We start from the raw sequence: 27526 nt of genomic DNA, 5'->3' as shown, positions 1-27526 counted from the left end.
CGCGTTGCGAAGACGACTCCACCCAGCTTTGAACAGCCCCGCCCAGACAGATTTGCAGCAAGCCTTTCCAGCACCCCCAGCAGCCCTCTTATCACTAACGCTTGAGAAACTTGTCTGCCGATGAGACGGATCCCGCTGAGCTTGGATGGACTTTAGCCTCCAGTCCTGGAGACCCAGAGATGGCTAATGGGGGCGGAATAATCACGGAAGAAATAAATGCAGGCAATTCTTGTACAAACCTCTGCCCGCAGCAATTTCGCTTCCAAATGGTTTCTGGGTCTCCGAGGATGGTCCGCTAGAATGACAAACAAGTGAGTTCTCCCAAACACCTGCAGTACCAAACCAACATTTCTTCCGGTGTTTTTTATGAAAGGCAAATACTTTTTCGCGTGGGACTATGTAAATTTGGCCACACGCATTTAAAACGGAAAACGTTTTGTGCCAATTTTTTCTTTATTTGCCAAGATATTGCCTTAAGAAAATATCGGGAATTTAATTAATTTTCAGCTAAACTTTCACCCTCAATCGATGCTTTTTGTCACCTGGCCCATGCATATAAAAGTTTAATAGACAACTCGATTGGTATTCTACACGTGTAAACTTGATAGAGAGTTTGAAACAAACTGATGTTAAGAAACGCTTTCACTCGACTTTTTGTCCAAAATTTACTTCATAACTTTTCAAAGAATTGTTTAGGCTGGTTTCATCTGTGATTTACTAGTGTCGTAACTTCAGTGTCACGCTCCACCGCTCCACTTACCATACGAATCGTAGTTACTGCAATCATCTACCAAGATAATTTCCTTCAAAAACTCAGGGGGTGATCGTGCTAAAACTGTGTGCACTGTGCGTAAGAGAGTCGTCCACGCCTCGTTATGAAAAATAATAACAACACTGGCTGTAGGAAGATTGGATGGATACTTTAGACTGAGGCACCTGTTGAGAAAGACCATTGCTTGACTCTTGATATTCAACAATCACCATGCTACATCAAGCTTATAATTCAGTGATAGTGATACTGTGGTGTACATTTTTTTGGTGGACACTATAAAGTAGTAAGTCTCAAAGTCTCTGAATAACCTGCCCAAATTATCAGGACGCCGCTAAAAGCACAATATGCTCGAAGAATTGGATCAGCCGCCATGGCAAACATTTGCATTACGTCGGACTACAAATTCAAGGAAAACAGCGAAAAGAGAGAAGGATATCGTATTTGGAAAAAAAATTGGCAAATACCTAAGGCCTTCTAAGCCGAATAAACTTCTATTTTTGTTGGGACAGATAAGAACAAACAAGAAGATAATTTAAAAAATTAAAAAAATTAAAACCGCGAAGGGCATTATCATTGCGATAGGACAATACAAATACAAGTTCGATCGCCGTAGATTTAGCGTACCTAAACTACTTAATATATTCTTCTCGACGAAATACTTTTTTGTTTCGGCTTTTTCGTTGTACTACAAGTATTTAGTCTTCAAACTGTGAAGTCCACCTGCCAAGTGGTGTCTGCTGCAAAACCCAAACTATAATGTTACCAGTTGAACATCAACAAAGTTTCAGACAGTCGCTAAACAGCGGAAAATAAATTTCGAAACTTCTAATCAGTTTAAGAGATTTCCTCTTTCATTTGAAACCATTGCAGTTGCTAAATTTGAGCCAAAATGCTTTATTATAATCAGCAGTTGATCTTTGATCTCATCAAGTTGCCATAAATGTTTTATATCAGCCACAATTTTGTGGCTGATTCAAAGTTGTTGATTTCGCCGCTTGACTGAGCCAAACCTTAAAAGAGCAAAACAAAAATCAAATTTAAATACCATAAGCACATCGCTACATAACACGATACGAAATATTTTAAAAATACTTACTCTTGCGGACGATTGTCCGGTATAGATCTCTCCAACGAAATCTTAGCGCTTGCAAGTTCGTTGAAACTATATTTACTGTAGCCTTCTTTCTCTTTGCCCACTTCAAGAGGATCGTCTTTGTCATTGTAAACAGCTTTCCCCGCTTCTCCAGGTCCATCGGGATTTGGAGGGATTGATGTCACATACAGCGCTCTAAAATCTTCTATGGGTATCAACACGTCGGCAATCGGGTGATTCTCATAGCTCTGTCGTGAATTCCATGCTTCCGGAAGTTCAATGTTCCCTTTCGTTTGCTCATCGTTTAAGCGGTTTGTATAACTTAAAAGAATGAGCTCTACTGTCAACCAAAACACCGAAGTTAAAAAGATCGTTACAACCACGTATCGTCTTCTGGTTGAATAAATCATCGTTACAGGCAACCATTTCAGTTCTGCTTCAGGGACTTCTACACGGCTGGGCGAGTAATAGCTGACAAAACGTCACGTCACTGAGCCGCGAATAATATCCTCTCAGATCTCAAAAAACAAAGTGTCGAAGCCAAATAAAAGCAGACACATTCCCCTCTTTTTTATGTCAATTGTTTGCTTGTGGTGAGCGAATACTACAAGTAAAAGAATGCCAGCTTGTTGATTTCCATGTCACCTATTTAACGCAACAGTAATTTCAATGATGTGAAACAGCTGTCACTATTCATTATTCGGTGTCAGAGGAAATGAAGTTTAAAAGCACGGGAATCCCCATCATGAGGAAAAAATTAAAAAAAAAAGGACTGGAGTTTAGAATAGACGGACCGTATTTATAGCCTGTGTACAGAGGCCCCTTCCCCTCAAATCTATATCGTGACCAAGATATTGCGTGACATGGGTCATCCGTTTCTTTTGATCACGTGTAGGGGGAGGCTTTTGCACCGGCGGCAGGGGAGTAGAGTAAGCTATCAGACAACGTGAATTAAACTTCAATGAGCATTCCGCTTTACTTCATGACCTAATATCTGTTCAGGAGCAAATTAAACATAGCTAGGGGACGGCGTGTTTTGCACTCCGTTGCCAGCTGTAATTAATTTTGAGTCACGGTATTTTTTTTTTTGGATTGTTTTTATTAGGGATATAACCGGACACGCAAGACTATTATTTTTTCTTAGAATTTAGCCAATCAGTTTTTAGCTCGCTTGTGGGACTAGCGTGATTAGGGAAACTGAAGGATCAGTGAGAAAGAATCCTGTTATTGGAAACAGTGTTTCATACCTTTTCTTCAAATAAGATAGGACTAGCCTTGTCATAAACGGGATTACGCCTTACAGAACTGTAAGTACGTTCACATTTGTTGAAGGAAGTTTGCTGATTTCGTTTTCGGTTAGATTCGATTAATCAAGCTTTTATAGTCGATTCACAAGTAAGAATGCGATGTATGCCTTTATTTTCAGTTGACTACACATTTAGCTAGCTGTCGCGAGATTGGAAATTGTGACATTGAAGTAGTTCAAAAACAACTGGTAGATCCCGTAGACATTAGTTTCCTGGTGTCTCTTCAACCTGAGTACAGTACCCAAACCCGTGGTGCGAAACAGTCAAACGCGGCGCAAAGAGATTCCAGTAAAAAAAGAGCAAGGGGGTGGGGTAGGGGGTGGTCTTTCTCCCTCTCTTCTTCCTTATTTTTTTTCCCGCTCTTTTACTTCGGGCCGTACTCCACTATCCAAACGCCTGGAACAAGCTTCACGTTGACAGTATGCTACAACCTGTGACCCAACCCAGCCCATAATATGAATAACGTCTGCGGCGGTAAGTAAGGAGATCTTGGTCATGATCTTAGTGTTAACAATTTCATTTCATTTTCTTGCCCCTGTTACTTGCGCCAACCAACGCTCCCCGATTTTATTAATTTGAATTGTGTGATATGTTAACTCTACATAAAAATATGAAAACGTAACTTTCACAGTTATCAGGTAAAAACTAGAATAGCATAAGATTATTCTACGAAATAATCGCTGTTGTCGTGTTTCTTTGCCACAACCATCATTAAACTGGATCATACAAGACAAGACTAAAAACGTTTACTCCAATCCTACTCATTCAAAACCAATGCTTAAAAATGAACAAACACGATCTGCACCTGCGACGGACTTGCTTATACTCCTAAGGCCTTTTCATTTCTAACCTTTTACCCTGCGAGCAGAGGTATGGCACGGCTTTTAGCACAGGCTAATTTGTAAATGCTATAACAAGCAACGCGAACGACTTCGTATCTATGCTAAACACCATGCCACAAAAAAAACCTCCGCTCGCATGGTACTTTTTCATTGGTTATATCTTAATAGCCCCTGTTTATAACAATTTCCACCTTGCCTTCACCGTGATTATAAATATCCAACACAAAAACAGTTCTTCGTCCCCGTAACTCCTCGTTTGCACGATTCAAAATCGTCTCCACGGGGTGCCATCTTGAAAACGATCCTGTGGCCAGTGCAGACAAGAAAAAGCCATCTTCTGGTTCCTCTTCCAAGTCTTCTTCTGTTTTCTCGGGAGTCTGGGGCATAAAAATCGCATTAATAATGGCACGCCTGTTCAGACCTGTGATCATGAGCCGCCAGTAGCCCTCTGAATTCACGAAGCCTTGCCGATCAGCTGTCGGAACTACCCGGACATCCGAGAGTCCCCGACTACAAAGTCTCGGGAAACTGTTTTCATGACAACTTGGCCTAGACAAACCAACAACTGGTGTGTCCTCTGGCATATTGGGACATGTATCATCTAGAATTCTAAAAGGAAAATAATTATCTGCCTTGGACGAAGACGTGGAAGTGGTCTCCTCGCTGTCAGTTGCTCTGCGCTCTTCCTCGACCGGTCTTGACGAACGCTGGCCACCCCTTCTCGTTTTCACTTTCTTTTTAGGTTTTACGTGGACGGTCCTCTTGTTTTTTGGTGTTGGTTCTTTCTTGCTGACTTTTTTTGGTAAACCTTGGCCGTCATGTCTTGATGTTCTCTTGATACAAACATTACGGTTTGTTTCATTAACTACAACAAAACACAAGAAATTTAATAGCTAATCAGACGCCATGGCAAATGGACAAAAAGGTTACGAATTCCTTAAAGCGCTATGTTAGAAACAACGATTCAAAGCCGACTAATATGTAATGGTAATAGGACTGAATGGAGTACAATTCGGGGAGTAATCGAGCCCGATTACCCCTGAATTGTACTCCACTCAGTTCTATTACCAATTCATTGTGTCAATAACAAAATGCGAAAATCTCAGTCTGGCTTGGAAAAAGAAAGATTCCAAATCAAAAACACGATCGGTTACGTTTTCTTTAAATATCATAGGTGTTGCCGTAGAAAATATACTGATCAATACAGGCTCTTCACCCTATAACCAGCTTTCTTAGTTTACATGCTTTCCCGTAATGACGGCTATCCGTTAATTTGTGAGGTATTATAGCAAAAACCTCTCATGATGCTTTTAAAAATTAAGGGTTGCATTCCTAACAACAAAACCAGACTTTTAACTATTAAAAACAAGAGAGATTTAAGCAACAAATGCATCAACGGAACTCTGTTTCTCTTCCCGAGGGCTGGAGAGGGTCATTGTATCAGAGGTTCCCGGCGAGCAGCCCTCGAAACTGAGCCCGTACTTACGACTTTTCCGTCAAACAAAATTTGTGAAAAGCTGAGTGTTCCTACAGTTAGGGACAATTCACTTTACCTTTCTTACATTTCCTTTTGGGATTAATTCTCCACTTTACTGCACCACTTGAACCAGCTGAGCTGTCCTCATTATCGCACGAAGATTCCTTCAATTTAATACTTTTTTTACATTTCCGTTTGGGATTAACTCTCCTCTTTACCGAACCACTTGAACCAGCTGAGCTTTGCTCACTATCAGACGCAGATTCTTCTAACTTTCCTGCGCTCCGGGCTACGAATCAAATAATATTCATCAGAATAACAATTAGAAATCATCATGATATGCTAACAGAAACTTTTGTGAGGAAAATAGTTTGATCCGGGTAAAGTGTATCTAAGAGTAGACTTGGGACACTTTCCTGAATTTTAAACTGAGGAAGTCGTATAAGCATGAATTCGAGAATTCCCTGTTGATTAGAGAAGGCATCTTTTTGGAATTTGAATCTGATTTACACGCATAAAGAACACATTTTTTGCTTACTTTGTACTCGGCTTTGTTTACTTTTCGCTTGGTGGTTTTTCTGATCAATTTGAGAAGAACTGTCGTTGGATTCACTTTCCTGTCTGACAGCAATCTGACATGTTACTTTTTGTTTTTCCGGCAGTAACGTACTGTTTCTTGAAGCATGGCCTTAGTAGAAGGTTAGGGTTGGGATCATGGTTAAGAAAGCGATTATATCATGCCTGCAGTGCCTTGAGTGATGTTTGACTCAATTTTACTCAGCAGCGATGTTGATAAAACAGGGTGACAGATGTAGTGTTATGTAACGGTACCCCCAGGATATGTTAACAAACAATCAAAGTCAGTAATGGCAAGATACAGTCACGGTGTAATTGATCGCAACATTTCGCCTATATATCAAAAATGAAAGAAAAAACTTGCTACTTACAACTTGACTGGCTTGAAGAAAGTTGTGAGGATGCCTCTTGACTGTGCTTATCAGATCTTTGTGTTTCACTAAGCTGAGAACTGCTCATTTGCGTTGTTCCATCAGGAGCACTTCCCACACTTCCTGCTGTGGGAACAAATTCCATGGCAACAACAATGCCTTGAATGTGTAGGCGTAATTGTTCTTGATAGTGAAGTTCCTTCATCACAAATCCAAGATTAACTGTTGTTATCAGTGACATTTCACTTCCCTGAGGGAACGTTCTTTTGTACAACTCAAGTGAGTGATTTAAAGGAGGAAAGCTATAGTACCCCCCACTACAGGAGACCATCAGAAGATGTTTGGCTTCACCTGATTGCCTCCATTTGATAGCATCAGCGATTTCTGTAGAGTCTGAAAAGGGCTTGTTATTTGCATCAGATGGCTTCTTGAGAGCATACAACTGGGACTCGCGTGATGTTGTGAGGAAACAAATTCTAGCTTGCTTTGAATCTTGACACTCGACTTTGAGTAGCATACGAGCACAAACAAGTACATTTCCAGCTGCAATGGAGTTAAACACCTCAGGTTGTGAACAGGCATAAAGATGAAGAATGATTGGCAAGGAGCTTGATCCTAAACATAGCAAGATCATAGTGTTATCAAATGTAATCAGTGAATAAAAATGACAGGTAACAAATGGAAAGTATAGGGCAGACAGGGAAAGAGAAACAAAGATTGAAGAATTGTTATTCATGGGTGATGCGTGGAGTAACTTTGCAAAGAAAAATAAGAAGCTGTTCACAAACAATGGTCCTACAGACACAGTTCCTGAGTCTTGTCTACATTTTAAAATATATTCTCTGACTTAGTCAACTTAAGACCGGGAGGCAGCAACATTAGAAACAAAGAAGGGAGAAAGTGGCATAAGCGTGGCATATTGCCACTGATGGTTAGACAACAGATTGCTTTTTCCATATTTCAGAATTTCCAAGAGCTTCAGAAAGGGTAAAGTAGTTTCCCATATCAGTTTTTATGCTTGGAATCAGACAGCACTTTCAACATCCATCCCAGGGTTTTTCATGGCCTGTCCCATGGAGTGAGAAAATCAGACTGGGAGCGGGGCTTTAAGCAGTTTCTATTTCATTCTATGCCTTTCATAAGTACAAATATATAACATCTTACCATCTCTGAGGTGTACCCATTTTGAAGTCCAGTGAGAAGAACTGACTCCCTTTCGCTCCTGGATTTCTCGGCTCACAAACATGACAGTTCCCACAATATCACAGATTATCCCTGAGGAATAGCTTGAAAGGGATTTTCTATCAATGAACCTATCAACAAAAATATAATAGGAATATTTCAGATAACTGCATATCAACATGACAGGGCTGGAACCTTCCTCAAATATTTGAAAAGAGTTGTGGTTGCCAAATGTACAAGTAGTACTACTATAGGGTATATTAATTTTATGCTTAATTACTAGTTGTTCAGCCTGTATATGCCTAATAATAATCCAAAATGTGTAAACAGAACCTAAAGGAGGAATTAAAATGAAACCTCGGCCACACCTGAGTTACGCTTTTTGGCTGGACAGTAGTAGTCACAGATGATTAAGCCTCAGTAAATGAGAAGGCATGCAGATTAAGGTAGATTATTATACAATTTTAGCCATGTTTTGATTAACAGAATAATTTTTATTTTAATGGTTTAAATATCTTGCACCAGTTGTGGTCCAGTAAGAAAGCTTTAAAGAGAAACAGAGTGGAAAAAGTGTTGGTAACTGGGTATTCTTTGTGACATGTTTGAACCCAGGAGTCATTTCATAAGTAGGTTGAGTATGATGGTCCATTTGAATGTAAACCTCAATAAGACAGTCTGTTGTTGTTGACAGTGACTGATTTTTTGACAACCTGTGCAGTAGTCATATTCATAGTAGACACAGTCGAATAGTGCCATTTTAAGCATTTTCATGTGCCCTTTTTTTGTAATAGCGCTACGATTCTAATTAAGATTTCACGCCGTGACGACACCAGTTTATGATTTTAGTACTGTTATAGAATTATTGACATTAAAATTAATAGAGCACTATAAAGCTATATGTTATGTCCAATAGTTTTATACTATAAATATGAAAGGGTGTTCTTCAAATACATGTAAATTATATCAACAGAAATTTGATTCAATATAAGCAATGAAGAAATGCATGCATAAAATCAAGAACATGCCTCTACAACCCTCTTCAATTTTTTCCTGTCCTTGACAGATGAGCCAGTATGCTTGTTTTTCCAGTAAAATCCTTTGCGTAGTTTCTTTTCTGATAGGAAACCATGTACGTTTGGGAAAAGCCCTGGGGTTGGCATATGCCCGGCCACCAGGGCAGGCAGCACAAAATCCAGGGCTGACAGGGCAGGGAAATGTCCCGCAGTGGCCCGGGGGGGGGGGGGGGGGGAGGGGGAGCTGGGCACAGCTGGAATTGACTGATGCATTAAGCTTACGTCTACCCTACCTATAGGGAACACTTGGCAATCTCCAATCAGGGACAACTTCCTCAGGTGAAATTTTATACACTTGTGCAGCTGGATTAAGAGGATTTAATGATATTTCAGTCATTACTGCATCACTTGTATTGTAAACTGCGTTACTTCTTGACCCAAACCTTCTTGAAACACGGTAATTTAAAATCGCCACAACGTCCCCAACTTGAAGGTAGTTGTATAACAGGAGACATAACGAATTCCAGATGCAAACAGAGACAGTGGCAGTTTTATCTTCTAACTCGAGGTAAAATTGGTAAGGATATCTTCTTTTATCATCCGATGATTTTCCATAATGATTTAACCTTGTTTTACTAACAATCGTGCCTATTAGTGCTGGAAATGGTCGCGGTAACGTTCTCCAAAACGCGTCTAGATCTGAAATTGTAATTGCGTTAGCTATCGGCTTTGAAGGACTTAGGTCCGGATTGCTCAACCATATTGAGCCAAAATAGTCTTCTTCGTTCCACAGCGGCAAATAATAACCACGGGCAGCTGCCAAAGGTATCTCTTGCTTTTCGTTTGCAGTGGAATTTGTACAAAATTCAAGGTCAGTTGAAGCTCCATCCCTGTCGAGCGTGGTCGCAGGTGCTGAATTTAGAACCTCGATACCTTGAAGAATGACCAAAGGCACTTGTTCTAATGATTCTTCGTCAATAAGGGATCTACATTCAGTAACTGCAATGATGGCACTATCCCTCAGTTTATGCTCATAAACCAGAAAATTTAAAGTCGGCGACAGCAAGCACTTCGTCTTGTAACGACCATCAGTTATGAGGATGTCGAAAGCATATGTTAAACCGAAGCTAGGAATGGGAAAACTCTTGTCAACAGTGTACCTGTATACGCCCAATACTCTCACGTTAAATGTCTCCTGTGTTTTATCCCTTTCAGCGATGGTTTTAATCCTCGCAATGCTACCAACAGTTAACGCGAAATCGTTCGCCATGTTTTCGCCGCCATTTTTTTCAAATGCCCAGGCTATCGCGTACAAGAGAAATACGCGATGTGAGAGTGCGCCTGGGCAAGATCTGTTCCATCCATCATCGGGACATGAATGTTCTCACGGAGTACAATTACCTGCGTTTTAAATATTTAGAAAACTTTCAGAAGCGCAAATAATGGCTAAGATTGTAGAATGTGTCCCAAACTTTTCCGAGGGACAAAATAAAGAAGTAATTGATGCCATAGCCCAAGCCATTGCTTCTGTGGAAGGATGTTCGCTTCTCGACGTAGACCCGGGCGTATCGACAAACAGGACTGTTTACACGTTTGTTGGTTCTCCCGAAAGTGTCGTGGAAGGAGCTCTCAATGGAGCGAGAATGGCCATGCAACTGATCGATATGAGAAAACATCACGGTATGAAAACTCTCTTTTTTGAATTGTTCAATTTTACTCTAAGCTTAACTAAAAACCAAAGTTTTATGTTTACTCTTATTATTTATTCATTCATTTGTTTGTTCATTTATCCTAGTCTGTTTGAAGAAAGCTGTTCAAAACTCAATATTAATAACACTGGTTTTTTTATCTGATAAAAGCAACAAAGGGGTCTTTTGTTCCTTGATGTATCTTAGACCACGCTAGATGGGGTGTGTGGTAGGCAGTGGCTAATTTTAATGCATCTGGCCATAACAGTTTTTCAAAAATGCCTTTGAGTATTTTGTTATAGCCTGCTATCAGAGCAATCAGAAATGTGGCTACAGTCAAACCCTGCCTAACAGACACCCACTTGATATGGATAACTTGTTATTATCGACACTTTGCTTTGTCCCTGTGTAGAGAGAGCCCTTACAATTCTCTAAAACCTACTTACATACAGACACCCTGTTAACAGGGACACTTTCTATGGCCCCTCAGTGTCCGTATTAAAAGGGTTTGACTGTATTTACAGAATTTTGTCATCAGCTTATCAAAGCATTGCTTTTCTTTCATATAAATATAATAAATTTTATTATCATATAAAAAGGAAAATATCTATTTAAATGTTCTCAAAACATAGCCAAGGAAAAGTCTTAATGATGCTGACAGTTTATGAATTGGGAAGCAAGTGAAACAGTTGAGCAGGAAAGTGACGAGTTTAAGAGATGGATCAAGGAAAGCATATGTATTAGATCAAACACTCCTACTATGAACAGGGACAAGGGAGCCTATCAGCTTTCTCTCATATGGACACATATGGGTTAGTGATCTCCACCCCCCAACTGGGGGTGGGGGGGGGTGGCATCTACAGAGTGTTTTTGCCTTAAGAGGCCTATTTAAGGCTTCTGACACCTTTGACGATTTTCAAGTTTTGATAAAGATGGCTGACAGTCATCAAAACTGTCAGCGTCAGTAAGACTTTTTCTTGGCTATGTTTTGAGAACATTTAGATAGATATTAACTTTACTAGCCTGATGAATTCCTTCAAGAATAAAAAGGAAAAGTTTAGAATGTTCAGACCTAGAAAACAATTTTCATTTTTAAGGAGAACATAAGAGACTTGGGGCACTGGATGTGTGTCCTTTCATTCCCGTTCAGGGCGTGACCATGGAAGACTGTGCTAACTGTGCAAAAATATTTGGCCAGAGGGCTGCAGTGGAACTTGGAATACCAGGTATTAAAATTTGTACTTTTCATAATTCTTTGGTTAATTGAACTGAAAGAGAACTTGCTAGTTAAATGTAAGATGTGGTATAATTGAAATACAGTGTACAAAAATCCCGGACAAAACAAAAGGCTAGAACACCAATTTGAAAATTCGAAGGCCTTCCAGGAAAAGATAGGAGAATCAGAGATGGAAAGAAATGCAAGAATTTCTTACTCATCACAAATCTGTTGATCAATGTATTAGATAGTTTTTAGATTAGATTGAAAGTTTCTGAGACTTAAGAATGTTCCAAGAACCGTGGCTCCCTTATGTGCAAGTGGTACATCAAAGCTCAATACTAGAACAAATAAAAATTTGAAAACTTTTGAGTTTCTTTTAAAGAAACTTGTATATTTTGGGCTTGATTTTCTTTGGCAAAAAAGAAAAATAGATTTTTAACAGTCACACCCAATGGGCTTAAAACACTCTTGAAATAAATAGTTATTAAAAGCTGTATTTACTTGTATTTTAAGTTGAGACTTTTTACTATGTACCTGTACACATTGTGTTTGGTGCTTTACCATACTAGTTGGTTTTTCTTACAGAGGTTGGTCTTACAGTAATAATAACTAATAAAATCAATGGAAAACTTTTGTAGTCTATCTGTATGGCTATGCATCTGAACAGGACCACAGAAAAACTGTGCCACAGATCAGGGCAGGTGAATATGAAGGACTTTCTGAAAAGGTCAGTGTTACCTCATCTCTTTCCCATCTTAAGTTATCATTTCAACTTTAGGCAATACAATGATTATATTATGTTTATTAGTAGGTGTTGGTATTTGAACATTTGTTTCAACAGGTTGATTACCATTCACCTACTCTTTTTCAGTTGGGGATCAGTTTACAAAATGAACATTCCTTACTCCTGCACAACTTAATCACCAATGAACTGTGCTTCACCTCAATAAGTTATTGGTTTAAGCTGCCAAACCCTCTATGACTGACAGCATTCATGCCGTGCAGTGTACATGTTACAGGTTAAAATTAAATCAACTTAAAAAATTTTAACCTGAATTTAATTTTGACCCATGAGATATATATACTCAGATCACTGTTAATAAAAATAAATACTTTTATGAATCTGTCACTCAGAGGAAAGTAATTAGGCAATCCTAGTGTGATATTGTAATAGTCCATAAAGTAATGCAAAGTCCTTGTGAAAGTAATGCTAGTGGATCAGAGAACATCTTATTTTATGTTTATTCAAAGATTAAGAAACCTGAGTGGAAGCCAGATTATGGGCCGGCAGAGTTTCTTCCTTTTTGGGGAGCAACAATAGCTGGAGCAAGAAAGTTCTTGATTGCCTATAATATCAACATTCTTGGCACAAAGGAACAGGCTCATCGATTAGCTTTAAATATCAGGACACAGGGTAGAGGGCCGGACCAGGTACAAAAACTAAAATGACTATCAGTAGAATTTAATATCATTTTAGAATTCAACTTCTGCCACTGAGATCCAGCTCTGAAAATCTTTGTAAAAAGTCATCATTCTCCCTGTATTATTATACTGTTTCTTTCTCTTTTATGTTGACTGTGAAAGCCTGGAAGACTCACAGAAGTCCAAGGTATGGGATGGTACCTGGATAAGGCCAACATGGCTCAAGTGTCTTTAAACCTGCTGGATTTCCATCAAACATCCGTGCACACTGCGTTTGAAGAGTGCGTAAAGGATGCAAAGGTAACAATGTTGGTCATGTTGGTAAACTGTATCAGATTCTGTATTATGTATTAATTTTAAATCTTCACAAGCCAGTGCAATTGATATTCATGAAATTTATTACTGGTGTTTTTCTCTTTGTATCTCTAAGGAACTAAAGGTTGGAGTTTGTGGATCACAGATTGTTGGTCTTGTGCCTCTAGAAGCCATGTTAATGGCTGCTGACTACTACGTAGAAAAAGAAAATCTGTTCATTCTCAGTGAAGATCAAAAGATTCGATTGGTATGTCTGTGCCTTTTTTACTTGAGGGATAATAGCTTTTAAGTTAATTCCTTGTGAGTTGCAATTTATACCAAGATGCATCAGTTATTTCAAACTGTGGTAGAGAAAAGCAAGAAAAAAAAAATGAATTCAGATTGATAAGCATTCTATTTTGCAATAAGCCCCTTCTTGTCTAAATTTTTAAAAACCAGGATGTATTTAGCCCTAACAGTTTATTAAAATTTGGAATAATTTTTGTTTGTTGGAGTTTGTGACTTTCTCTTACTTACTTACAACTTTCTTTACTCTTCCTCAGTAACTGGACTCCCAATCACCCCAAGCAACTAAATATTTTTGCTCCCATAATTTAGTGTTTTATCCTTGGTACAGGAGCTTTTAAACATTACATGGCACTTGTAAATCTCACTACTATCACAACATTAGTGGTATGTCTCTCTTGTGTCGTAGGTAATAGAAAGATTGGGACTTAGCTCAATCTCTCCATTTGACCCTAAAACAAGAATCATAGAGTAAGTACAAACCTCAAATGTGGCATGGCTTTTTTTTAAGTTGGTGGGGGGAGGTGGTTTGAGGGGGATGGGGCAGTGGTGGGCCACTCCTCATTGTCATTGGTACAAGGCTGTAAGCTCAAATCATGGCCTCTGTTTCCCTTACCACAAGAAATGGTTTGCTTGACTTTAAAACTTTCCATCCATTGTTTAAATTATGGCAGGGCATACCAGGGTTAACTCTCTGGATCAGCATTTCTTGCAGAGGAGAGTAGCAATGTGACAGCTACTTTAAAGAGCAGTATGTGACTGCAGAATTTCTACTTGTAAATATAAACAACAAAAGAAGAACAATATTGTCCCTGTCTGAATGATTGAGCAATGCTGGTATAAAATATTTCTCTGTCCAATTATGTACCTGCAGGTACCTAATTGAGACTTGTGAAGATGGTCCTTTGGTTTCCATGCCTCTACGACAGTTTATCTACAGTCTTGGTTCACGATCATCGGCTCCCGGAGGAGGATCTGCATCTGCTGCTATTGCTGCCATGGTAATAGAGCTTATTTAAGTTTTAAGCCTTACTGACATCTCAGACAGTGTACAGTCGACTCTCTCTTAACGGACACCTCTTTAAGACAGACACCTCCCTAAAACGGACACATAGAGTTGGTCCCTGCCTTTCTTTACTCCTTTTAGTTGACTCGCTATAAGACTGACATCTCTCTAAGATGGACACTTACTGCCGGTCCCAAAGGTGTCCGCCTTAGAGGGAGTTGACTGTATTTAATTCAACCAAGATTTCTCAGCAAAGTTTGCAATCTGGGCATTGGGATCATTTAACAGAACATGGCTTTCAGCTGTTCTTAACCTGAATCTAGTTGGATCAAGTCATGACAGACCTGTGTTAAATATTCTTACTTTTAGTTTAGACTAGATCTTGAAAGGACGTTGTTTTCTCTTGCTGAGCATAGGAGAGGTGTTGGCATCAACTAACCTGGATCTTGTCAACTCCTGTAACATACACTATCCTAACCTATCACATCCAGTGAGCTCAAAGGATTTGATCTGTCGATCCAGGTTTTGTCATTGCCTGATATCATGTTGTCCTCGACTGAATGTTTTCTTCTATATTCAAGTTTAATAATAATAATTATTATTAATTACTATTATTACTACTGGTATTATTATTTAAAAGGGGTAGCATGTTTATCTCCACAGGGCGTGGCTTTGGCCACCATGGTTGGTTGGCTCAGTTATGGAAACAAAAAATTTGAAGCTTTGGACGCACAGATGAGAAATCTCATACCACCCCTGAGACAAGCAATGCTGGATTTTATACCTATGGTCGATGCTGACACAAGTGCATTTAGTGCATTTATGGTACAGTATTTCATTGGATATGACTTTTTTTCTTTTTAAGGGGAAAATGAAACTGACATGTTAAGTGACATGCACACTTGTGAACAAGACTCTAGCAGCATTTGAAAGCTAAAGCCTTATTCATTTTATTTGCATAATGTAAACAACATTTCAGTTTAACATTTCCTATTTCTCAAAAGTAGTACAGAAGGTGTTAAACTGGAAGCCATACCACTTGACATCCAAATTAATAATAGAATTTTTGATCTTGTAGGATGCAAAGAAACTCCCAAAAAATACACCAGAGGAACAAGAAATGTAAGAACCTGATTTCGTAAGAATACATTTGCAGGATTTCAGAGTAACAAGGAATCAAGCTCTGTCTTTGTTAACTATTTTCATTTAAAAACTATGCAAGGCAAAATGCTTACTATTTTTTTCCCTCTTTGTCCTTCCCTGCCCCCTTCTTTGTCATTTCTATATATTTATTTTCTGGCCGTATTTTTGTCACATCTTTTTATGCCTGCTTCACTTTTCCCAGCCGTGACAAGGCTATGCAAGATGGACTGAAGGCGTCTGTATACATTCCACTCAATGTCATTAAAACAGCAACCAAAGTATGGAACCCAATGGTGGAGCTGGCCAAAGTTGGTAATATTAACAGCAAGTCTGATTTACAGGTAGAATATCACAGAACATTTTTTTTAAAGACAGACCAGGACTCCTATCAATTTAACACACCATAAGTCCCTTTAGAAAGCGTTATGTATTTATAGAGATCTAAAAGTACTCTGGATAGCCTAAAAAGTGTTTTCAATGACACACTATTTAGGAGAAAAGCATTGTTGGGTACCCCTGGTACATTGTGTGTACATGTACCAGTCCTGTAACCTTGATCAAATCAAGCACAATTAAGAATTTCATGATTTATAAATGCATCAGAGAAATAAATGATGACTTTGATTAAATGAATGTTAAAGTCTTAGAAATTTCAACTGTAGTTAGTGTATTCAGTTGGCTATTAACACATTGTGACCAGCTGGATGAGTGATGTGCTGGCTGATCCATGCATGAAGTCAGTGGAGGAAGATTCCAAATTGAATGTCTCATGACCACTAAATTATAGATCTTTCTCTTTGCTTGCAGGTTGGTGCACGTAGTCTAGAAACTGCTGTGTGGGGAGCATTTTATAACGTTAAGATAAATTTAAAGGACATCACTGATGACATTTTTAGTAAGCAGGTTAGTAGCTATTAAATCACTTATCATTACAATAATATGGTCATTTAGTCTGTTCTACATGTCTGGAGGCATACTAGCCAATTTTCATGAAGGTGTGTGTTCTTTCAAGTACATAGATTAGGGTCACTTTCACTCGGGGAACCTTGCTATTTTTGCAGGTACTAGAAGAAGTGGAGACATCTTTGGAAACAGCACAAGAAAAATGTAAAGAAATCCTTAACATTCTAGAGGAACGGAATTCATAGTTTGTAGTCTTCAGATGAAATCTGGAAGTGTGGGACATGTAACTTCATATGTGCAATGCAGAACCTAAACGAAACTTTTGGTAGTTCTAAGTTATTTCTTTGGGTAAGACCTAGTTGGGCCATTTAAAGGAAAGCTCTAGCAGTCCTTTAATGGTGTGGCATCTGAGATTTCCCGACGGTGCTCTGAGCACTGCACGTGGGGTGTGGCCCATGCTCTAATGGTGTGGCATACAAGATGACCTTTTGTCATGTACTATAATTGAGCAAGATGGGGTGATGATTGATATATCAAGTCAATATATGCCCTATTGAGTCGTTCTGTTGTGTAAAGTTAATTGTGTTATTGTGCAAGGGCTAGGGAACCTTGTTGTGTTCTTAATAACTTTCTATTCACTTGGTATATCGTGCACCAGCAGCAAGATGCATGAGAACTAGAAACAATGGATTGAGGTTATAGAAATTTCATAATTTTTTTGTTGCAGACTGTGTCCAAGGGAGGGAAATTTTTTATGGAAGAAATATATGTAAGTCCCAATAAATGGCTTGACAGAAGATCTTTTATTTACTGAGAACAGAACACAAAAGCACAGCAAGGTTAAGGTGAATGAAATTACACTTTCAATTCTTAATAGTGGCCAAACAAAAAATTGTAAAGAAATTGTTTCTTTTAAATCCTTAGAAATAAATAGTACTATGCAAACGTTCTGCCAAAGAGATCTTATTTAAATGGTAACACCATAGGATTTCGTCCACATATTTAAAAGTTTAAGAGTGACAAAAAATCAAGCCATTTTAATATCAGGTTCAATATGATGTAAGAGACAAAGTAAGGATTTTGAGCATGGGAATAAAGTCTTTCTTAATTAACTTATTGCAGTTTGTTGACTTTTTTCCTTTTCCTTTTTCTTGTAAGGGATTTGCCTTGTAAGTGGGTTGGGGTCTTCATTAATACCAGTGATAGCACTAGATGGCACAGGAGAAACAGGTAGAGGGCCAACGGTGGACTAGCTAGCTGGTGACTTGATATTTACTTTTTTTGCCAATGAACAGTCTAAGGAACTTCAATGAAACATAAATAAACAAAACATCAATCACAGCTGTACACAGAGTTTATTTAAAACTGTCAATCATGACTCCATGTTACATGCAGTTGCAAATGTTTTGTTTATCTCTGGGTGGTCTTACCAGTCTACAGTTTTAGAGAGCACTTAATTTCAACTCATTTTTTGGGGCAAATTACAACTGGGACATGAGAATGATGAAGAACATAGTCACTGACACTTCCTACAAAGGTGCGTCGAACAGCACCCATCCCTCGGCTTCCCATCACCACAAGGTCAACATCACACTCTTTAATCACACAACAAATGGCCTCGCCAGGTTTACCACCATGGAGTTTAACCTCAATATCCACCTGAAAAACAAACATGACCTTGCTTTTAATGACAGTCTATCAACAGTCACTGGAATTAGTGCTATGAAATTAAATTTACACACAATCTGTTGGGTTGCAAACCATTTTCAGTAAATTATTTGGGTAAGTTCCTAACACTATTACCGTAGCTATTGAAGCTTCTTTTTGTTGCCTTATTCTAACACTTACAAACATAAGTCTATGGCCTTTTTTTCAGATTTTTCTGAAATGCTGAAGTGAGGAACTTGAAACTAGCCAAGACACCTTTTGGGGTTTCACTTTTTTCTGACAGCCTTTCTCAAAATAGCTGTATGAATAAGAAATATTTTGTTTGGTTGACACTAGACTTCACAACATGTAGACACACTGTGAGACCCTTGACATTCAACACAAACTATATTGAAACAGCTCCATAATTCTACTTGAATTGAACTGTGAAATCATTTAAAACCTGTTTTCACATTGGCACATTTTCTGCTTCTAAATAACCATTATGCATAAATCTTACCCCTGCATCAGTCAACTTCTTCTTGTATTTCTCCTCAAGCTGTTTCACTTTCTCAGTATGGTTTTTTATATGTTGGTCCCAGTCTTCTTTAGTGACAGTTTCTGTTCAGATTCAAAGACACGGAGATAAAATGTGCTTTAGATTTTACCCTGAGGGCTTCTCAATAGCCTATTGCATACAGTATAACATAAGGATGAAACTGAAAGAGGATAGATTAATTCATTAATCCTTTTGCCCTGTAACCACCCATGTAAATCCATGTCCCTTGCAAGCACCTGAGAAACTTTCAACTCTTCCTCAAGGACAACTTTGTTATCTGATATCTGTGCAGAGGAAAGAGATCTTTCAATATATGCCAGAACGAGCAGGATTCAGTCAGGGAGACTGACGAAAAACACGAAAAACCATGAGAAGTTGACCCGAAAATTCCAATGAAAATTTTGTAAGGAAGGCCTAACTACTAAAATTACCACCAAAAGATGTTTGGCCTCATAGTAATAAATAGTGTGAAATCACCAGTGACGAAAGGTGAGTCTCAGTGCCCCCAGGAATACATACCAAAATCAGGGCTTGAAAAAAGACCTGTCCTGGTAGTCTGGGACAAGTAGATCTTTTTGCTGGGCAAGTAACTATTAAAAATGACTTGCCGCCTAATGGCCAAGGATCCAGTCAAGTCATCCTCAAACAATCATAAACTACAATGAGAAAGAAGTGGCCAGGGGCAACAAAAACATGAGAGTTGCTTGCCCAAAGGACAAACTGGAATTCAAGTTTTTTTCCGAACCCTGACAATAGGTTATGCCCGGTAAATTTCACCACAATGAAGAGAACTTATGAATAAAATGTGGCTGCAACCTTTCAGTATATGTTGGCAAATATATATATATATATATATTTCTACCATAAATGTGTTGTACAAATGTACAGTAATTAACACTTTTTGTGGTTCTTCCCTTGGAAACAGTTTTACTTGGGCAACACATATAAAGAAGCCCCAAAGACCTCAAACACCAAATTCAACGACTAAATTCAAAATGCTGAAAAAAGATGCAGCAAGACTGCAGCCATATGAGACAAAACTTACCAGTGGAGAGCATGTGAGGCATCTCAGTAACATGTATCACAAACACCTTGTCGTTATCATGTTTCATGTTACTTAGGTACCCTGTAGAAAAAGGACAAAATAAGAACTTTCCTACAATTTATTACAAGTGAATCGTGGATCACATGTGCCAAATTTAAGAATAATAAGAAAAATCTATAATCATTCTCGCTCATCTGCGCTAGATTTGGCACATGTGAAATGCAAATTGAAACAGACCTTAAATACTGCTTCTTTGATGCTGGGACTGTTGAGGCACTTCTTCATCTTAAATTTTAATAACCCTTGATCAGGATCAGTTTGAAAATTTAGGAGTTTAGGCTTCTGTGAATAACGGAATAATCAAGGTTGTGGTAAGTGTTTTCCTTTTCCTTTTTCAGAGATGCCAACCTCAGGATATCCAAAATCTGGAGACTCTCTATTTTGCACTACAGCTCCAATCCGCCCCCCCCTTGCTGAATGTCAACAGCCCTACAAAACCCCCCTGCCCACAAATTGACCCAGCTGCCTTGGCTTAGGACATTATATGAAGTCTTGCATGAAGTACAGGCTATCAAAATTTGCTTTCATCTTTGTCAGTGACTAAATACATGCAAAAATGTGCCAGAAACTGTACAATGAATAAAAAAAGTTTGAATTTTGAGAGAAGAAATGGGCTAAATAATTTAAACTGAAGCACAGAAAAGTTCAAAAGCCCATTTAATCTGGGAGATTTTGTGTCCCTTACAGGAGAGCAGGAGATCAGTGCTGTATCCGGGAGAGATGGCATATATGCCTTCTTGGGATGAAAGTGGGGGAGGAAAGAGGAACATGAGATGCTTTGTGGCACAAGAGGAAAAAATCTGCCACACAAGATAAAAAATCTCCTGCCCAGAATTTGGCAAGTATGATACCGTTCTTCAAAAACATGGAACATATGGCTAACAGCAAAACTGTTCAGTCTCCAACACTTCCAAAATTATGACCTCATTGAGTGACACACACCTAAATGAAGAGGTTTGCCCTTCTCCCCTCATTTGTTTTTTAAAGTAGAAATTAAGTTACATCTGCAAAAGTCACCTCCAAGAAAAGAGACAGAGATTTTAATTCAATGATCAAAACACGACACTGCCGTGCTCACGTAAAAGTCACTCTCCTTGTCATGTGATCGGAAGATCTCCCAACCAACACGGGAGGCGACACAGGAATTTATAGTTAATTTATGCAAGAGTGGAAATATTAAATTAAATTAAATTAACAGGCTATCTTTTTGCATCCCATGGGAAAAGCGCTTATTCCAGGCCATTCATATTTTACAGCTTGAAAAGCCAATTTAAGACGGTTTATAAGTGAAGAAAACAAGGCAACATGATCTCCCACAGCCAAACTACATCATGCACGAGCAAAGCATAAACCTTACACACGTATTAAAGTACGCAATAGCTATAGATAGTTTCTTTCTGTGCTAGTCAGAGGCATTAGTTCCTTTACGATCAATGAAAGTTTCACTTAAAAAAATATATATATATATCGCATTTAAACAACATGAAACAAGCAAAGACGATGCGAAGAAATTATCGATCATAAAGAGTACCACCTAGGGTGTTATTCAATCTTGCTAGAAGTCATAAAAAAATTGACTAGGGCCGGGTTTAAACAATCAAACACGAAAATATAATGTCAAGTAATACTTACAGTCACAAGCTTGCTCGCTGTGAGCACTTTCATCGACGGGAAGAGCAACTTTTCTTACCGCCATCGCGTGCAGCTACTGTAGAAGTGCGCTGAGTCTGAAGGGCAGTGCACGTAACCGTTGATCGCGCGCAGTGCATGATGCTGGTCACGCATCACAAATGTCTCATGTGACCCGGACGTAACGAAACCGCAAAAAGGAAGCACAAGGTGGAAACCCAAGGCTTGCCTCTGATTATATAACCTCGGTTTTTGGGGGGGAGGGGGGTGGGGGAACTCCCGTATGAAAGGTACAGGGAAGCTTGTTGGAAAATTAGAATCAAACCCTTCAAAGAGACCAATCTTGGCAAAGCTCATGCTTTCCTGATTTGAACTGTAAGAGAGACTACACAAAAAAGGAATCCATAAAAGAGCTGTTAAATTGCCCGAAAGATGTGGGAATTGATTACTGTATTTCTTTATATGCTTCTCTATCCGTCCTGAACTCCCTACTTGAAACAACTATACAAATTAATCCCCTAAGAGAGATGAGGAACATCCCTGTCTCCTTCATATGAAAGTACCCACCCCCACCTAGGTCATATCGACCTTGCATCACTCGGTAGACCTCACAGAAACAATGAAAAAATTTTACAGTGGAACCTAGGCTGAAAAACAAAATAGCTTTGACTCATAGGAGTGCAAATAAATTAAAGGTTCTGAAATGCTGTACGGCTACTTAGGCCATATCCCCATATTTGCATTTGATTTCTAAATAATGGTGCATTTGATTGGTTTTATTTGGAAGTAAGAACATAGCCTGAGTATCAAACATTTCTTTGGGAAACGGGAAAGAGGGAAGCCAAAAGTGGGATACAGCGAAGAGAGGAAAACCCTTACCCAAACCTTCCCTCTTCTCCCTCCATCCTCTAAAATCTCCTCTCCTCTACCCCCCTGAAGAATCAAGGTTGTTGTTTATATATAACACTATATTTTATGCAGCCCCCAACAAAGACCTGATACTCAGGCTAGTAAGAACACAAACTTCAAGTCACTATACCCCCTATTCCCGCTGGTCTATTAAACTATTTGCTTTACTCTAGAATGTCTAGGATAAAAACATGGTGCAAGCTTTCTTTTTACAATAAGCTGTGAAAGAAATGCTGAATAAACTCGTCTAAGAGCAAGTAAATCTGAATGCTAAAAATGTTTGATTTTGTACAGGGGAGCACAAACGTGGGTGGACCTAGGGCAGGGGCACCCAACGACAATTTTCGGAAGAATATCTGTTCGGAAGACGATTTGAGATCTAGAATTTTAGAAACATTTGTTGTAAAATTTCTTGCTTGCCTGCTTCTCCTAGAATTTTTGAACATCTAAAAAATGGTATAATAGACCATTCCCGCATTCGTCACAAGCACGCGCGCGAAAACATGAAAGTGAGGCTCGGGTGGACAAACATCAAACATGGCGGACAACACCGAGAAGCCTAAGGCGCAAACTGCGAAAGATATCCCGTGGTGTAAGTCTCTTAAAAGCTTGCCAGTGTTTACAAGGAAAGAGATAGATGAACACCGGAACAATAGTGGCAAACGAAAGGCTGACGACGTTTCGAAGCCTATTAAAAAAACCCTGAAGCGCGGCTTAAAATTTCAAGAAGAACGGTATCTTTCATCAGACACAGTGTATACGAAGGTATTTGGTAACTCGTTTATGGTAAAAGCAAAGTGTCGTGCCAGCATGAGTACTCGAGAAATTCACGAACTAGAAGTTTCACTCGATGTAACATCTGGGAATGTACGGGAAGCACACTGTACTTGCAGAGCTGGCAAAAGTGGATACTGTAATCATGTGATGAGTCTTCTACTTGAACTCGCTCGTTACTCTTTGGAAGACTTTGACAGGATACCCGAGGAAGCAGCATGTACAAGTATGTCAAGGAAATGGGGTATTCCAGGTAAAGTATAAATTGATTTCAATTAGCTGTAAGTACCTACCTGTACTTTTGGGCAGCTCACGCAAGTAGTTAACATGTTCGGTTTTCGTCTGCTAGCAGAAGAATTAAACTGATAATAGCATAGGTCATGCTGAAGCACGTCTTGATAAAGTTGTATGATGTGTCTGAAAGTTTTGAAGTGACTTAAGCGTTATTCACATAGTGATCAAACTTTTTTCTGTTCTTGTTCTAAGGTGAGAAAGGTCTACCTAAAGAACCCATAATGAAGACATCAGTTCAAAAGGAGTTAACGAACAAGGGAATAAAACCAACTCTGTATGATCCAAGAGTCAAGGAAAGAAAAAGATTAGACATCCGTGGAGTTCAAGTAATGCAAAAGGAATTGGAATCAATTCATCCTCTTATTGGTTTTTCCCATGTCATCCCAAAAAAGCCTGAATTGCTGACTAATATAGACACCAGGTATGGACCAGTGGTCATTGGATCTCCCCTCTCTTTTCATTTAAGTTCTTTGGAGTTCAATTTCACTGTTGTCACTAACCTGGAACCGGCAGTTAACCCTGCTCAAGCCGATTCAAGTGACATTTACAAAGTAAGCTTGCCATTCCATTTCCCAGATTTACCTGAAGCTGTTCATTTCAGTACTGTGCAACAAACATTCATTGAACACTTAAGAGTAACTCACCAAGAAAGTATTGATATTGAGAAAAGGACTGTTAAGCAAAGGGAATGTGATGAGTGGATAAAACACCGCAAAAATAGACTTGGATCATCTGTGTGTCACAGAATATATGTAAGGAAACGAAGTTTCAATAATCTTGCCAAGGAACTTAACCAGCCATTTAAGCCTCTAGATGAAATTCCAGCAATTCAGCAGAGAAAGCTAAAGCATGGCATAAAATTTGAGCCAGTTGCAAGAGAAAAATATTATGATGTCATGAAGCACTATTTGAAGAGGCCAATTACCTTGAGAGAGACAGGAATGGTGATTCCCCCTTGCATGTTTTGGCTTGAAGGCAGTCCTGATGGTCTTGTTATTGATCCATGTTCCTCATCTGGGAAGATAGGGACAATTGAAATGAAATGTCCAGAGGGAAAGAAGAACCACACCCCAGAGGAGGCAATGAAAGATGAATCGTTTTACATTGAATTAGTTGATGGTAAACCCAACCTGAAGAAAGATCATCACCTAGGATATTACACCCAAGTCCAGCTAGTTATGGGTTTCTGTGGTTTAGAATGGGTTGACTTTGTAGTCTACCTATTTAAAGGGATGATCATCACAAGGGTTCCATTTAATAAAGATTATTTTGACCAAGTAGTATGTAAAGTAAACATCTTCTATGTAAAGTGGTTTCTTCCTCAGGTCATGGCCTAAATGCAGTTTAGTATATTGTGCATTGTGCCTGAGCAAACGGTGACATTACAACGTGTACCAGTTTTCCATAGTATCTAGCTTTTAGACTCCTGTTGATGGGTGTTAGGGCTTCAAGGATAAGGTTACTTTGCTCGTAGCAATGTTATTACAGTACAGTAAAAACCCACGTATAAGAACCTAAAATTTAAGAACCTGTTAGGCTAAAATGTTTATTTTAAACCCCCTTTTCATAATAACCTATTTAGCCTAAAATTTTCAATAGGTTAATATTTTACAAAAATGAAACAGATGAAAATACGGAGAAAAACTTTTAGTCTAGGTTTCAGTCAGTAAGATTCAAACAATGAACTAAAATGAAAACCATATCATGTCTTTGCCAATACTGGATTACACAATGCAATATTATTATTAAGAATACAGATCTCTCTCATATGCCCGAGAGTAGTTATCTGTGCTGATCACTAGTACCCCTATCAAAATTAAGAGCCTGTTTAAGAACCTAAGTAGCCCAGAATCCCACTAAATACCATTTCTATAAGAACCTATTTAGGCTAAGTTGGAAAAATCTAGGTTCTTGTATGCATATTTTTACTGTATTTTATTGAAAATATACGAGAAGGAGTATTTCATAGAATTCTTAAAAAAGATTACTTCCATGACAAGAATATTAAAAGTATTACATGTTCAGCAATTACTTAACAATTTCTGTTCAATTTCTATGAGAGCAATGATTTGCGCAATAATCTCAAGAAAGGTACTGTTTGAAAATCGTGGAAATTCAATTATTGCAAAATATCAATTATTCTAAAAGGGAAAGTGTTTTCATTGACAAAAGAAATGTTAGTTAGTCTTGAAAAGCGAAAATTCAGCTTCGGTATTTATTCATAAACCAACTTGATCCTTGTAAATCATTGGGCACTTTGAAGGAAATGATGATAAAACCATAACATTATTATTGCTTAATAAGCGGGTCCATAAAGTTACATAGAAGACAAGCCACTGTCCATATTTGGTTTATGGTCCCATTCATATTTAGTGGAATTTCAGTCTTTAAGACTTTAAATTTCTTAATGCGAGCAATAATACGTTCTACATGGATTCTAACAGAGGCGATTGTTTGACTAAATACAACATCTTCTTTGTCAAGCTGCTCTTTGCCATCAAGAAATGCAGGTATGTTTAACTTAACTCCTAGAGGGTCAAGTAATTCCTGGATTGTAAATCCTCTGTCTGCCATAATTGAATCCCCTTTCTCCCAAAGTTCTGGGTGTAGTATGCCACACCTGGAAACTATTTCCTTATCTGACAGCGATCCAGGGTACAACTGACTCACAAAAGTTATAGCTCCAGAAGGACTGATACCCACTAAAGCTTTGTATGTTACATGGTGCTTATAGTGTGAGTAAAGGGTACTCTGTGTAGTTAGGCTAGAAGGCACTTGTACAAAGATTTCTGTACAGTCAATGATACATCTTGTTGAGGGATAAGTGTCCTTAAAACACATTGGCATGGATGAAACAATCTGATCTTTAGAAGGCCATATGGGAATATTTCCCAAACAGAAGTACAAGTAATTTGACCAGGTGATCAAGTACCGGGAAATGGTTGATTTGCCAAGTCCAAATAACCACGCCAGATGTTTCTGTCCAAATCCACACCTTAACCACACCAAAAACATAAACAATTGTTCAATCACATCCAATTTAGGGCTCACACCAGGCTTACTTCCTTCAGTAAATTTACATTCATCAGGTTCATCTGACCCATTCTTTGAAGGCTCATAGTATTTCAAATTACTAGCATTCTCACCAGGATTTAAAAATTGAAAAAGAATGTCAAACTTAACTGGATGAAAACCAGTGAATGACTTGAAAACGTCTTCTTGTTCTCTGATGTTCTTGGATGTAAACTTTCCTTTTTCCAGTTTTTGTATTTTGGCTTTCAGCTCACTCCAATCTTTTTCAACGTCACTTTTTTGTTTAATCAAAAGTGACAATTTAACCTCCAACTTTTCCACGACTCTTCTCAAATAAGCGCAATTTTCACAGGCCTCTGTCGGTCTTGCATTGTCTTCATTAAGCAACCTAGAGCTTAAATAACATGGTTCTGATTCAGGCTGAATATTTTCTTCATTTTGCTCAGAACATCTCTTTTTTGGTAATTTTCGATTAGGTGTGCTCGCACTTTTATTCCAGCTGAAAATGGAAGGAATAGTAGTCTTGTCTTTCAGATCTTTCCTGCCACTGAACTGTTTTTTAATTTCGTCAGGGTGAAAATGTTGCTCACACACTTTAGTGTATTCCGTCACAACAAATCCGTCTCTGTTTTCTTGTCTTTTAATTGCCAAAAGCCACCGATTCCTACTTTTTGCCTCCAGAGGAAAAGAAAAAAATGAAATATTAGTTTTTTCCCCCTGATTGTTATAAAAGGAACTTTTGCAACCAGGGACACAACAATATTTGCTACGGCCACCGCGCGAAGAAGTGAAGGTGTTGTCCGCCATGTTTGATGTTTGTCCACCCGAGCCTCACTTTCATGTTTTCGCGCGCGTGCTTGTGACGAATGCGGGAATGGTCTATTGCCTACTTTTAACGGATTTTTACCCTGGCTGAAATTTTCTGGCTGAAATTTTCGAAAAGGTAAGTTTTGATCCCTATA

General features: G+C 38.6%; 6 protein-coding genes across 6 annotated transcripts in view; 2 read left to right on the top strand and 4 right to left on the bottom strand.

The window, feature by feature from the left end:
• Positions 1-2580, bottom strand: part of LOC140930082 (polypeptide N-acetylgalactosaminyltransferase 1-like) — a 12010-nt gene extending 9430 nt beyond the window's left edge. Inside the window, exons 1-2 of the mRNA XM_073379741.1 lie at positions 1869-2580; positions 761-936 (exon numbers count right to left, since the gene is read on the bottom strand). Of these exons, the coding sequence (XP_073235842.1) occupies positions 761-936; positions 1869-2275 (583 nt within the window). The 5' untranslated portion in view covers positions 2276-2580. The remainder of the gene's footprint in view (positions 1-760; positions 937-1868) is intronic.
• Positions 2581-3253: 673 nt separating this feature from the next.
• On the bottom strand, positions 3254-9929 carry LOC140930079 (RPA-related protein RADX-like). Its single transcript, XM_073379738.1, has 5 exons — positions 8927-9929; positions 7603-7751; positions 6439-7053; positions 5568-5780; positions 3254-4879 (listed from the first exon to the last, which is right to left on the bottom strand). The coding sequence occupies exons 1-5, from the start codon at positions 9901-9903 to the stop codon at positions 4176-4178; spliced, it is 2658 nt and encodes an 885-aa protein (XP_073235839.1). The 5' UTR covers positions 9904-9929; the 3' UTR covers positions 3254-4175.
• Positions 9930-9980: 51 nt separating this feature from the next.
• LOC140930080 (formimidoyltransferase-cyclodeaminase-like) lies at positions 9981-17726 on the top strand. Its single transcript, XM_073379739.1, has 13 exons — positions 9981-10313; positions 11419-11547; positions 12179-12267; positions 12792-12971; positions 13125-13262; positions 13393-13524; positions 13972-14033; positions 14437-14563; positions 15232-15393; positions 15647-15690; positions 15914-16052; positions 16519-16614; positions 16773-17726. Exons 1-13 carry the CDS (start codon positions 10076-10078, stop codon positions 16857-16859), a joined length of 1623 nt encoding a protein of 540 aa, XP_073235840.1. The 5' UTR covers positions 9981-10075; the 3' UTR covers positions 16860-17726.
• Positions 17727-17950: 224 nt separating this feature from the next.
• LOC140930081 (universal stress protein Slr1101-like) lies at positions 17951-21699 on the bottom strand. The gene is made up of 4 exons (XM_073379740.1): positions 21558-21699; positions 19866-19946; positions 18782-18882; positions 17951-18273 (listed from the first exon to the last, which is right to left on the bottom strand). The coding sequence occupies exons 1-4, from the start codon at positions 21619-21621 to the stop codon at positions 18079-18081; spliced, it is 441 nt and encodes a 146-aa protein (XP_073235841.1). The 5' UTR covers positions 21622-21699; the 3' UTR covers positions 17951-18078.
• A 1266-nt stretch (positions 21700-22965) lies between these two features.
• Positions 22966-24970, top strand: LOC140932491 (uncharacterized). Its single transcript, XM_073382098.1, has 2 exons — positions 22966-23490; positions 23724-24970. Exons 1-2 carry the CDS (start codon positions 23001-23003, stop codon positions 24866-24868), a joined length of 1635 nt encoding a protein of 544 aa, XP_073238199.1. The 5' UTR covers positions 22966-23000; the 3' UTR covers positions 24869-24970.
• An 850-nt stretch (positions 24971-25820) lies between these two features.
• Positions 25821-27371, bottom strand: LOC140930022 (uncharacterized). Its single transcript, XM_073379680.1, has one exon. It carries the CDS (start codon positions 27369-27371, stop codon positions 25821-25823), a length of 1551 nt encoding a protein of 516 aa, XP_073235781.1.
• Between the last annotated feature and the right edge of the window lie 155 nt (positions 27372-27526).

The sequence above is a fragment of the Porites lutea genome, chromosome 3 (assembly GCF_958299795.1).
Source record: "Porites lutea chromosome 3, jaPorLute2.1, whole genome shotgun sequence".
Classification (NCBI taxonomy): domain Eukaryota; kingdom Metazoa; phylum Cnidaria; class Anthozoa; order Scleractinia; family Poritidae; genus Porites; species Porites lutea.
Note: the sequence above shows the minus strand (reverse complement) of the source record. Positions and strands in the feature narration are given on the sequence as shown.

Coding starts and splice junctions, on each gene's coding strand:
- LOC140930079 (XM_073379738.1), bottom strand. CDS start 9,903: ATGGCGAACGATTTCGCGTTAACTGTTGGTAGCATTGCGAGGATTAAA. Junction 7,752..8,926: donor TTGCCAAGTGTTCCCTATAG/GTAGGGTAGACG, acceptor TTTTGTTGATAG/GTTCATTGATAGAAAATCCC. Junction 4,880..5,567: donor CAAAAGGAAATGTAAGAAAG/GTAAAGTGAATT, acceptor GTTTTGTTGTAG/TTAATGAAACAAACCGTAAT.
- LOC140930080 (XM_073379739.1), top strand. CDS start 10,076: ATGGCTAAGATTGTAGAATGTGTCCCAAACTTTTCCGAGGGACAAAAT. Junction 12,972..13,124: donor AGGGTAGAGGGCCGGACCAG/GTACAAAAACTA, acceptor TGACTGTGAAAG/CCTGGAAGACTCACAGAAGT. Junction 13,525..13,971: donor AAGATCAAAAGATTCGATTG/GTATGTCTGTGC, acceptor CTTGTGTCGTAG/GTAATAGAAAGATTGGGACT.
- LOC140930081 (XM_073379740.1), bottom strand. CDS start 21,621: ATGGCGGTAAGAAAAGTTGCTCTTCCCGTCGATGAAAGTGCTCACAGC. Junction 19,947..21,557: donor CAGCGAGCAAGCTTGTGACT/GTAAGTATTACT, acceptor CTTTTTCTACAG/GGTACCTAAGTAACATGAAA. Junction 18,274..18,781: donor AGAAGTTGACTGATGCAGGG/GTAAGATTTATG, acceptor TTTGTTTTTCAG/GTGGATATTGAGGTTAAACT.
- LOC140932491 (XM_073382098.1), top strand. CDS start 23,001: ATGGCGGACAACACCGAGAAGCCTAAGGCGCAAACTGCGAAAGATATC. Junction 23,491..23,723: donor AAGGAAATGGGGTATTCCAG/GTAAAGTATAAA, acceptor TCTTGTTCTAAG/GTGAGAAAGGTCTACCTAAA.
- LOC140930022 (XM_073379680.1), bottom strand. CDS start 27,371: ATGGCGGACAACACCTTCACTTCTTCGCGCGGTGGCCGTAGCAAATAT.